The sequence below is a fragment of the Taudactylus pleione genome, unplaced genomic scaffold (genome assembly GCF_031769625.1).
Source record: "Taudactylus pleione unplaced genomic scaffold, aTauple2 ptg000026l, whole genome shotgun sequence".
NCBI classification, from domain to species: Eukaryota; Metazoa; Chordata; class Amphibia; order Anura; family Myobatrachidae; genus Taudactylus; species Taudactylus pleione.
The window spans coordinates 29,602,229-29,615,623 of record NW_028284428.1 but is presented as its reverse complement, the minus strand read 5'-3'; the positions used below and the strand labels follow the sequence as shown (position 1 = coordinate 29,615,623).

Below are 13,395 nucleotides of genomic sequence, written 5' to 3'. Positions count from 1 at the left end.
AATGAATTAAAGGGGGAGAGAAAGAACAAAAGGTGGAAGCCACCAAATGGTGAGAACACGCATAAAAAGGGGGGTACTATAAAAATCAGACATTTTATAAAATGGAAAATATATAAAAATTTATAAATAAGTTAAAGGAACTATTTGAGCTTAAAGTCTAGATTTAGACCCCTCGGGTATAAAGTTTTTAAATTAAAAATCCAGTTCATCTATCTCTTTGCCAATCTTGTCTCTGCATCTCTATTTCTTCAGGTATTTCTAACATTCTCTGTGGCTAAATTGTAAAATGTTAGAGAGAGTGTGTAGTAACACCTTTCTTGATGTTACATATATGCTCACTGAGTCTGGTCTTCAGAGATCTGCTAGTTATTCCAATATAAAATAAATGGCAACTACATTAAATAAATGGCAACCACATTAAAGATCAAGATGAATTACTCATAATTTCTTGAAGAATCCATAAAAAATAATTGTATCACAAAAACTGAATATGAATTTCTAATGGTGGAGAATCCCATGGTACCAACCATTTATGCCTTACCTACGGTACATAAAGATGCATTTAATCCACCGGGAAGACCAATAGTGGCAGATGTGGGTAGCCTGACCATTAATCTTTCAGAATTTATTGATGCCCACCTATAACCCCTAGTTTGTAATATAAGATCCCATTTAAAAGACACCACCAACACTCTTCGAACAAATTAAATAAATGGAATGGAATAACAATAGGACTCTTGTTAAGGCTGATGTAACAGCCTTATATACCAACATACCCCATGATAAAGCTATAGAAGCAATAAAATGGCACCTTGATAAAACTGAAATGGAGGAAGAAAAGAAGGCTTTTATTTTAAAGGGGATTAGTTTTATTCTTCATAACAATTATTTTTATTTCAATGGGGACTATTTTTTACAGATTGTAGGTACCGCAATGGGCACTAAATTCACTACCAGTTACGCCAACCTCTAAATGGCATACTGGCAAGAAAATCACATTGTAATCAATTGTAATCAGGGTCTTAAATGGTAGTATTGCTATATTGATGGTATTATTTTTATTTGGGAGGACACACCAGAATACCTGGATGCTTTTTATTTATATCTTTACAATAATAATTTTAATATACATTTGAGTTTTCAGTCAAGTCAGAATCAGATTAATTCTTTAGACTTAACTATTTATATTGAAAATAATCATGTAGAAACAAAATGCTACAGGAAGCCGAATGATGCCAATAATTTTATCTCAAGCTCCAGTGAGCATCATAGGAACTGGCTCAGAAGTGTACCGAAGAGCCAATTCCTCACACTGAGATGAAATTGTAGTAAGAACAATGTTTGCACTGAACAAATAATGGCCCTTCCGGGAAGATTCCAAGAAAAAGGATATGATAAAGAAATGCTTGATCATTGCAAACAAAAAACTTTGGGGGAAGATAGAGATATTTTAATCCAGGAAAAAATTTAAAAAATAAGTAAAATTCAAAAATAATCATTTAGATGTGCCTTTATCACAGAGTATACAGGCCAACATGAAAAAATTGTAATATATTTTCCAGAGACATTGGCACCTCCTCCTGAAAGACCCTGAGCTAAGGAAGATTATTCTGGACCGACCTAAATTCATCTACAGAAGAGCTCCAAATTTAAAGAATACACTTATGAAAAGTGCCCTCATGTTAGAGTTACCACATCCTATGAGAAATAAGAGATTCTTTAGATGTGGGAGCTGTATGACCTGTAGAGAGGTTAAAACAAAGGACACTAAATACACTGATTTTGACAGAAATTGACAAATATACAAGTTGCAACATTTCATGACTTGCCACATAACTAATGTGGTATACTATGTTGAATGTACAGTAGTTGCCATTTAATTTATCTGGGAAGAATCTAGCAGATCTTTGAAGACTAGACTCAATGAGCATATACATAACATCAAGAAAGCTGTTACTACATACTCTCTCTCTAACCATTTAAAGAGGTTCATAGTAGCTTACCAAGGAGATTCTCTGATTTATGGTCATAGAGAATGTTAGAAATACCTGGAGAATTAGAGATGCAGAGACAAGATTGGCAAAGAGAGAGATGAAGTAGATTTTTAATTTAAAAACTTTATACCTGAGGGGTCTAAATCTAGAATTTGAGCTCAAATGGTTCTGTTTATATATTTATATATATTCCATTTCATATAATGTCTGATTTTTATAGTACCCCCCCTTTTTATGCGTGTCCTCACCATTATAGTGGCTTCCAGCTTTTGTTCTTACTGTCCTCCTTTATATTGATTCCTTTGATTTCATTATGAATATGTTGTTTTATATCTTTGTAATATTCATGATCCTAATTTTACATTAAGGTCTATTTGGATAACTTGGAGAAATGTATCCAATCAATTAAATATGTGGAATTGCATTTTTCATTACTGATGTACTCCTCCAAATGGCAGCTGCACCTCAGAGCTGCATGCTGATAGATAAAACAGTGTCCAGCCAAAGATGGCTGCTAAATTGGAAATAGTGTGGTGGACAAACAGTAAGGAGATAGCGGTTTATGACAATCCACGCCCCTTCCCAAGATGTCCGCTGAACTCCAGAGCCACATATGGATGTTGAGAATATTGCCCTCCACAAGATGGCCGTTGAACTCCGTAGCCACATACAAATGTTGAGAATTTTGCCCAACCCAAGTTGGCCACTAATCCGGAAGGAGATGCGATCCAGCCTGTGGCTCAAGCACAGGAAGTGTCTTGGCAGCACAGTTAGGAAAAAGTTGTATACTTATTTAATCCTGAGATACAAATCTCATCTTAATAAGCTTTAGTATCAAGATGGAGTTTGAAAATATAAACGCCATATATCAGGGAAAGGGACTTGACTTTTTCCGGTAGAAGATATGGCGTACTTCTGATCCAGACACTAATTGTGTTCCTATTTAATCTTTAAGCTCTTTCAAGTGATTATTTAGTTTTAATCTGTTTCCCTATGATAAATTTGTATATATCACAGATCATTTGTAAGGACCAGGTTGATTCAATTGTTTTTAAAATATATGTAGGAGAATGACCTCTAACTCGGATATGATGATTAGACAGGGTTCATAAAGCAGTGCATGCCAGCAATAGTCACAGCTACCCTCTCGAAATGCATTGTGACTTTTGGAGATATTGTCCAGTGATTGGTCCCTTGTTTAAGTCACCTGTAAGAGGTTTCCGGAGACCTCCATCTTATTTATCTACGGGCCTTTGTACTAGGGACTTCTGGTAATTTTCCTATTCATAACCAGTTGTACCCTGCCTTTAATTGTTATTGTTATACATCGAGTATCTACTATTTTTTTAGAAGTGTTTTATAAGAATAAATCCAATGTTTCCATATTATACTTTGGTCTGTATACACTTTATATTTTACATGGTATGAACGATGTTTCACTAAGAAAAGAGTGGCAGACCTACCATTCAGCTTTGCAAAAACTAAGGGGAAGTAAAGTATTTCTAAATTTTTTACTACCCTTTCTCCATTTGTATACTTTTGTTATCTTTTGATCACTAGCACTATTTGGTTTTTGCCATTTCATTATTTAGGCATTATACTGTATATAACTGTACTTTAATGTGGCATTCATGTTATTTTGTAATTTGCAATGCCAACCATCACCAGTTTCTCATTCAGGAATATAAGTCTTGTTTTCTGCAGCTTCTGAGCAAGTTCAGATTTTTATAATCAAATCATTTAAATATTAATTAGTTATTCAATTTGACTAGACTGTTACTCCTCCTTAAATAGTGAATAATCATTGGAATTTTAGATGCTTGCTTTTTAGCAGTGTTTTCCATGTCTCCAATTTACTTGTTTTATAGTTAAATTATTTACACTAATTAATCATTCAATCAAATCAATCTCAATTGGTTTCTTGTTTTTTAATGATTTGTTCCATGTATAATATTTTTTTAATTTATAGTTATATTCTGTAATCGATCAACCTCATTGGGATTTTGGATGCTTGTCTTTTAGTTCTATTTTCCATGTCTCCTATTTTTTTATATCAATTAATCTCATTTGGATTAAAATTTTGTAATGCTTTGCCCCATTTATCAAATTTTTTTTCATTTAAAGTTATATTATGTAATCAATCAATTAATTTATCGACATATCACTCATTGGGGTTTTGGATGGTTATTTTGTAACAGTGCTTTCCATTTCTCTTCTTTTTTATAGTTAAATTAACACTAATCCATTAATCCAATCAATCAATGATTTACCTGGCATCTACTAAATAGTACTCCACCTCCATTTACCAGTGATGGCCTCTGGACTCTGATTTACTTTAAGTCTTGATTAATGAAAACGTTCTGTAGCATTCTATGGTTTATATTAATCTGTCATCCTGTCTGCCACTGCAGTGCCACTATGTTTCCTAGATAAGCTACATACTTTTTTAAACTGCTACTCTGTTGCTTAGTTTAGCCAGATAACTCACTGCAGTCTTTGGCCAGTATGGATGAAAACTGAAAACAACATTGTGAGCTGCAAGGTGGTCAAAATTAACTGGAAATGACTTTTATTGGGGTAATAATACTGTAATAATGTAAGAACAAAACAGGCATAAGTTATACCACATTTACACCTAAATTCCAGTTCTGACTCGGAGGTGTAACAGATTTCCTATCCGGATCAGACCCGGAATTTTGCCGGCGCCGACCTAGGATATTCCCGAGTCGGCGCCGTTTACACCATAGTCGGGTCTGCATAGACCAGGCTTTTCTGGCATTGAAGTGGATGCTTGGAGTTTATGTCATCTCCAAGCACCAGTGAAGCCGGACCAATCGGCCGGCATGTGGCATGCTCAAGGTCATCATGACCCAGAGCGCGACAATCACACTGCAAGGTTTCACGGGTTACTCCCATGTTAAACCCTGCTAGTTACCTGGGTTGGATTGCTGAGTCACTCGACTTGGCTGATCCAACCCTCTCCATTTTACACCAAGGAGCTACCCGGGTGACCCTGCAATAAACCGGGATTTAGCTCCGGTGTAAAAGGGATATTACATGCTTTTAGTTGTTATATCAATTTGTAAAGAATTCGAGATCTGAAACTTTAAACAGACACTTGAAGGTGGTTTTAGCAAATCCAAAACACTGGGTTCCGTGCACATAGTATTACACAATTGGATGAGCTTCTATTTAACTCTGCTGTTACTGCTTACACTGCTGTTACAGCTATTACTGTCTGTACCATTGTGTTTCTTTATTCCTGCAATAAGCATGCAAGCCTGGTTAAGGAACACTTTTGTAGCTTAAAGTCCATATTCACAATCTGCTGATGCCTATTGTTGAATTATTTTGGTTCCTCACCAATTGCAAATATCAACATTTTGTAGTGGGCATCAGGTGTGAGATCTAAATGACTTGGTCTGCTTTTTTGCATTTCAAATATTTACTCTATACGGCAGGTTGGAATTTTTGATTGTTGGTTTTTAATTTTTCATACAGTAGTCTTTTAAATCATTCAAGAACATTCATCATAACTACTACAAGCTTCTTAATTTGTTCACTGACTTCACCAATATATATTTTTAATAATTAGATTTATATACCTCTAAGGTTATGCACCTATCTGTCCAGATTTCAGGAACCCTACATGTATGTCCTGTATTCATATTCTGAGAACATGATTTGGTTGAATAATGAAATTGTTTGTTTTAGATTTTAGTTATTTATTTCATAGCATAACAGAAGAGCAAATAACATAAAAGTAATTTATTTTAAATAGTAGCCCAAATAGTATTAGAATTTCCCTTTTTTGTACTATTTTAGGAAAATGTATTTGTTCCTGCAACATTTGTATTTCTTAATCACTTATTTGTTCAATTAGAGACAAACACTATTGCTTGGACATATTACAGAACTTTTGTATTTAATAGGTCCTTTTCTATATGATATTGAGTCTATACCATTATTGCAGGGTTTTTTTTCTCTAAATGGAAAAGTTATTCATCATAATGTACATTAGGCATTATAATGATTTGAGGTTTATTTGTTTTTAGTCAGTTTGCACAATTCAGTTTAAATTGCCTATTTTCAAACCTCCGTGTGGTAAAACACTTTTTCTATTTTTTGAATGAACCATTTACAGAAGATTTGAATGAAGTGCATTTTGGCATGTTAGTTGGTTTTCTGACAGATTACTTAAAGGACCAGAACATTATAAAACTCCTCAGAATTTATCTAAATAGTAAATCCTACTAGGAGTACTGTTTATTAATATTGTAAACTTCTAGATTTTTTCAGAATTTAAGATGACACAAAATGTTACATGAATCTTTTGAATACACAATGGGCAGTTGAAGGAACACACCCCAATGTAAGTGGCACATCCATTTTCTATTTACAAATAATAATAATAATAATAATTATAATTATTATTATTATTATTATTATTATTATTATTATTATTATTATTATTATATTAAATATGTATTGATCAAAATATCACATTTTCATTTTCAGAATATCCAGTGAGAATATACTTTTTTTTAATCTTCAACATTTTTATGAAGCAATTCTGAGCCAATGCTTAAAATTAAATAAATAATTGTTATTGTATCTACATAAAAGTACAGTGCATTACTCTCTGTCTGGGCAATAGGGTCTGATATGTGGATTTTTCAGCAATCTCTTGTGTAGATAAAAAAACACTTTTTTTATCTTTAACCATTTATCCTTAATATCTGAACAACAATATACATACTCAAAAAACTATGGTGTATGTACACCCAAGAGATTATTTTACTTACTTTATTTCTTAAAATAAAAAAAAATTGTGTTACTTAGGCAGTATCTATGTAAATTATCTCCAAATTAATTTTTTAATATGAATGTATCATGGAAACATAGTTTAGCAACTTATTCTACTAAAGCTGTTCTTTTTAGGGACTTATCTTGTAACAGTACTAGAGATGAGGTTAAATGTACTATAACAGATTTATTCATACTATACATACTATATACATATACATACATATATATATATATATATATATATATATGTATACATATATACATACTATATACATGTAACAGAATATATATTCTATAAACAGAGCTGGGGCAAAGATTGTTTAATAAAGTCTAGATGGCTAGGAAAGGACTAGAAATACGTAAGACATAATTCAAACACTTGCACCTTTTGTGGCTAAATAAGTCTAATATTTCATTGAATTATTTTAAACTTTCTCTCATCCTTAAATGTACTATGTAATATGTGACAGATAACATTTAGATCAATTGGCAACTGGTTTGCATATTTGCTTGTAACAAAATATTATATGTGCCTTTTGCAATAAGTAGTAGTAGTAGTAATAGTAGTAGTAGTAGTAGTAGTAGTAGTAGTAGTAGTAGTAGTAGATTTTATGTTCTCCCATACTGCCAGCTTTCTGGACACATTTTTATGTATGTATATATATATATATAAAATATAAATGTATTTTTCTTTGCCAGCCTCTCATTTAAAGATATTCAGACATTTTATATTTAACTAAAGATGGGACAAACCCTTAAATATGACGTGAAAACACTAGGGTTCTATTAAAGAAAATTATAAGGCATGCATTTATCCAGATCGATTTTAAAATGGTTTTCAGCTTTAAAACAATCTAATTTTCATACTTGTTTAACATAAAACTATCGATATACTGTAATAAAATGTTTTGATAATTCTACAAATCTACTCATGTTACACTTATTAGGCAACATTGCTCTTCCATTATTTTTCATTATAGGTTTCCATTTTACAACAATTTTAAATAAATACAATTCTTTATTAACTGGATACAAATACTGTAATATTGATTAATAAAGATTTCTAACAGCATAATTTTAAATTGACTTTAAAAAATGAAAGCAGGAACAGAAAACATTTTTATTCCAATAAAATGTTCAGAATTTATTTGAAAATCATTTGGTGGTCTTTCTTTTTAGTTTTCTGTCATGTGCATTACTTATGTGACAGGTACATAATTATCAAAAAAAGAAAATAAAAAAATATGTTTGTTGACCCACATTGTATATGACAAACTTTAGATGCTGGGCATGGTAACAAATGTCTCCTCAAATTTAAGAACAAATTGCATTACATATGTAATTTCATTGTTTTTTAAGATTTTATTTTTACTACATAATATCTAAGCTGCTGATGAATACAGCGACCAATGGTAAGTTACTTCTTATCTTTCTGATGTTTTTTGTTGCTTTTATAAGCTGGGCGCTAAGAGGAAACAGCAATTTCAAACATTCTCAAATGCATTTTATACGTAATTTTCATCAGAATGGAGCATTTATCAATCCTTCAGATATTCATGAAACAAGAGCGAAAATGTAAAACACTGCTGAAAGTAAAAGAAAAGCTTGTAAGATAAAATTGCACATGCATCCTCAAAGGGGAGTTTTGTAGTTAACATATCCAAAAATTAATCTTCAAGTGAACTTGCAATATTTCCTACAAATGAATCAGATTATAAAATCTCAAAACTCTGTCTTGAGGAAAAGTTATTAGAAGAAAACTCTTTTTCTTGTTCTGGAGGCAACAGAGATGGTTCTTGACTAATGTATATACACATAGGTCACAACTAAAAGCACAATCTTTCTAAAAGTTATTTTTTAAAACTTAAAACAACAATAAAAGATATTTTTTTAACTCACATCTATTTACATTTTTTACAAATCTTTTTCTTTAAATACAGTTCAGAATGGCATATACCTTCATAGTCAGAATGATACATTTTATTCTGCATAGTCAGTCCTCTGCTTTAAACAGAATTTCCATTGTGAGTTATAGCTTAATAAAAAGCTCAATATACTAACGCATCTGACCAATGGCCCATTGTTTTATGGCACATAGCGTATTTAGAAAACAAAAACAAAACAGTAACAACATTATTTATCTGTTCCAGAGCAGCTTTCCTCATCATGTATGATAGAGAAAACATCCATTTTCTTCTAGGAGAGTGTTCAGAATAATAAGTTTGTCTAAATTCTTCTAGCAAGGATAAATTCATAAGCTTTATCATAACAGCAATTTACACAATTCATGTCTTGAATTGATCAATATGAATATTTGACAATTCTTCAAGACGGGAATAAGTAAGAAAATAATTCCTTCTTTCCTAATTCTTCACAAGTTTTCTGTTTGTTTTTGTTTTCTCCAAGAGGATGAAAAACATGACAAAGCTATACTCGAGTGGTAGAATGCCCATGGGGTAAATTAGTACTATTTTGGCCTCCACTAAAAGTATTAAAGGTATGCAGTGGTTGCATCCCTGTTAATGTGTTTGGAATCATTGTTATGGTATTGGGAGTCATAAGAGGAATATCATCAGGTGACCTCCTCAGTGTAAGGGTGTAGTCCGGTGGACAGGTAAGTCGTAAAGTATCATGTGCCTGAAGAGCTTCACACTCATGATCATGCTCCAGTTGTTTCATCTGCAAGGACATTATTTCTTCATTTTGAATGTGAGCAATATCATTTGTTGTATTCCTTTGAGGACTAGGTCGTCTGTGAGTTTCATGACGTCTTTTATCTTTTTTGTAATACAAAGCAGCAAAGGCTAAAATATTCAGAAACAAAAGAGATGCTCCTACAGCAATTGTAACACTAAGTTCTGTGGAGTAATCTCTCTTGTCTTCTGCAATTATGGTAGTTTCACCCAAAACGGTCTTTTGTGTTTCTTTAGAGTTAGTTGCTGGTGTCATAGCTGGACGTTTTGTAGTAACCCTTGACTTTATAGGACGTTTTGTAGCAAATGGGAATGATGTCATATCTGGAGGAGGTACCTTTGTAGTTGTAGACACATATTGAAATATTTCATTCAGGTTATGTAAATGAGGTACTAATTCTAACCAAAACGCCACCTTTGTTGCTCTGTAGTGGTCTCTTACTCTTGGCTTTAGACCAATATGTAAATATAGTTGGTCTTTTGGATCATATTTGGACCAGGCAACTTCTTCAAACCGATTCGGCTTAGTGTGAATGAACTTTGTATCTTGTGGCACTGGCTTGTTTGGATCCCTATAAAGATAAAAAGTTCAATTAGAATGCAATATTATATCATATTCAAAGTATTGTAAAATTATTATTATTGAAAATACAATTTTAACCATTTTTTCTCTTTCTGTTGTTTGAGTGTCTAAATAGCAACATTACATTTCAGCATTTTAATTTGATAATAATAATAATAATAATATTAATAGTAATAATAATAATAATAATAATAGTGGCTTAGCATACATTGGAGTCTATAAATAACACACAAGTAATATTTATTTTATAAGGCCATGCAGTCTCTGATTGAAATTTTTGTTTAAGAATGTTTGCTCAGATCTGAAGGCACAGGCTGATAAGTACCAGTGTGGTGCAGGAGAGCTCCATCAGAAGAGCAGTGAGTTGGAGGATCAACTGTGACACTGAACCTGCACTGCCAGTTACTAAGTCAACCCAGGCTTGACTTTAGAGAAAAAATGAGTGAAGACATTTATTATGAAGCAAGACGAGCCAATCCTGAGCTAAGGTTACAGTACTGTACACTGATGCAAAGTTCAGGACAAAATCCAACAAATGGTAGGCAAGAAACTGCATCAGCTAGGGCTTTCAACTCCTATCAGAAGTAACATTTCAGGTCTTAGTAATACATGTTACGTGAAACAAGTTATAATGTTACACAATTGCAGAGATTTGTGAGAGAAAAGTAGCACAGGCTGATATCATATCAAAAAGTTGCATGTAACAGAATTAGTTCTATGGTACAAGAAAAACTGGAGGTATTGTCTTTCTATATGCTCCAGGGGGAACAGGAAAAACATTCCTCCTAAATCTAATCTTGGCCATAGTTTGTAGCCAAAAACAGTTTGCAATTGCAGTTGCCTCTTTAGGTATTGCATTGTTTACACAACATTGTTTATACAGAATCTCAGGGTTGAAGTAACAGGTCCTTTTCATGGCTAAAACCATGATAGTAAACAGTGAGTCCTTTCCAGGATCAAAGGAATGAGGTCATAGGTGAGGACAAAAATGAATGCTGAAGATGGACTTCAAGGTCCATTCATCAACCCAATCAACAGTGGGTATCTCAGATAGTAGTTAATAAACAGCAGGGTTTAAAATCTACAAATCATCCAGCAAATTCCTATCATTATTTTAAATTTTTACAGTGTTTTTCTAGAAAAAGAAAAAAACAGCAAGTATGCTGCATTTTATCATCAGAGTGGGAAAATACATTTCGCTAAAGAACAGCAAATCTAGCCCAGTTACCCATATAATGACTTTTAATAAGTGCAGTTGAATATATTATTACTCATAAGAGAGACATTCAGTCACTTTTAAATTAGGCTAAGTGGCCAGTAGCATCTTCAATGTTAACTATTAAGTGAATAACTTATAACTATGCCGATGATGAAACCTTATTTTTTAATGTTCAAGTTCATGTTTATTGCAAATCTATACATTCCTATGTAACTAATGCTCAGGAGACATAGCTGTATATTGATCTTTTAGGCATTATATGCTTTACATTTTACACATCTCAATGTATACATATTGTTACCACTAGGTACTCTTAAAAGATTGATTATACCAAAATGTGTATTTACAGTATTTGACACATTTAAATTAGCATGTAAATATGTTAGCTATAATCACTGTACTTTAAAAATCATAGTGTTAACTAATTTTTGTGTGCTTAGGGACAGTTAATCCCTGTTCTAGCACTAATATTTATGTAGTGATAATAAACAAATAGGTATATAATGTGCAGAACTCCACACTCAAATAAAACTACATGTAATGTAATAAACTGACTTCATGACTTTTAACAAATAAAAAAATGTGTTTTAAACAGATCAATTTTAGTAATATTAATTTTTTACTTGATATTTGTGATGAGATATTTGGTAAAATAATGTAATAAAACTATAAATTATGAGTCTTATTTTTTAATACATAATATATATTTGAATTTAAATATTTGTATGTTCTTTTTTGTTCAAAAGTATGATTTTCTAAATTTAATTTTGCATGAGGCATTTTAGAATCTTGTTTTCCTTACACTTCATCTAAATTCAAGTAACAACATTTTACTGTATGGTAACTGTTCTTTTATTACCATGAACTTGACTATTTACTTCCTATGCCTACAGCTTTCAAAATTAAATACTTGGGAATTTAAAGGCTACTTTTTACTATTGGAGGAAAAAAACTAAGAAAAAACTTTGTACATTTTTTAAGAATGTGCAAAAAACTGTAAACAATTTTTGTGCTTAACATTTGACATTTTGTGGTACCACATACAAAATTTCTAATGGAAACTATTCTCCAGGTTAATAAAAGGTAATGGTTGGCATAGGGTTTAGCATTACTACCTCACAGCGAATCTATGTGAAGTTTGTATGTTATCCCTGTGTTTTGTGAATTTTCTCCGGGTGCTCTGGTTCTTCCCACACTCCTAAAACTTTCTGATAGGTTATCTGGATGCTTACCAATGTTCATCTGTGTTCATGTGATAGGGAATATAGATGTTAATCTCTATGTGAATAACTGAAATATTATCGGTAAAATTCTGTGTAATATGTGTTCACTATATAAATATATGTTAATAAATACATTCATAATCTATTAAACTGAAAAGGAATTATATAGTCTGATATGTAACTATTACAAGAAAACACTTATTTTAAAATCCAAAATATGAATAATTCAATATTAGCTTTCCGGTTTGGGTGATCAAACTCTCTCTTTGTACCTGAACAGTGCATTCTTCTTAGACCCCCTTACCTTTTTCAGTGGTGTACCCTTTATGCTAATGAAGATTCCACAATATAGTATTTAATATGCAGTGCTTGCTACAGAGCAGTGAAATGGGGTTCCTGATTCCTGTCACATCAAGTTGCCACCAAAGTGATAACAATAGAAATTGCTAGTGACAATACCACACTAGGACTTCATGATATAACTTAGTCAGCATATTGAAGTGGCAATAACAATTATCAAATGTCAGATACAAATATAACATTATGCTCCCTTTTGCCGAGATTTTAATATATTTTATTAAGACCTGACTTCATCAGGGATACCTGCTATGTAAAGAAAACAGTTGCAGTGGATCCTTACAAAAAAGAAATATAGAAAATTGAATTATTTATTAACTTCTGGAGGTTTTCTCAGATTAATTTATGAGCACTGTCAGCAATACCTACTTTTAGAATGGTTGTCACTCACAAATCCTTCTATTATACAGTGTATGCAGTTTATAACAGGATGCTAATAGTTATGAACTGTAACTGATAAATTATTTTAAGCATAGATAAACAGCATATATACAATTTTTAGGGGGGAAGACTTTTT

The 13,395-nt window shown here is 32.1% G+C and overlaps 1 protein-coding gene across 4 annotated transcripts in view; it reads right to left on the bottom strand.

The window, feature by feature from the left end:
- Window positions 1–7,947: 7,947 nt before the first annotated feature.
- NLGN4X (neuroligin 4 X-linked) overlaps window positions 7,948–13,395 on the bottom strand; it is a 391,249-nt gene continuing 385,801 nt past the window's right edge. For all 4 annotated transcript variants that reach the window (XM_088451539.1, XM_088451540.1, XM_088451541.1 and 1 more), the window contains one exon: window positions 7,948–10,068. In XM_088451539.1, coding sequence (XP_088307665.1) covers window positions 9,231–10,068 — 838 coding nt within the window. In that variant the 3' untranslated portion in view covers window positions 7,948–9,230. The remainder of the gene's footprint in view (window positions 10,069–13,395) is intronic.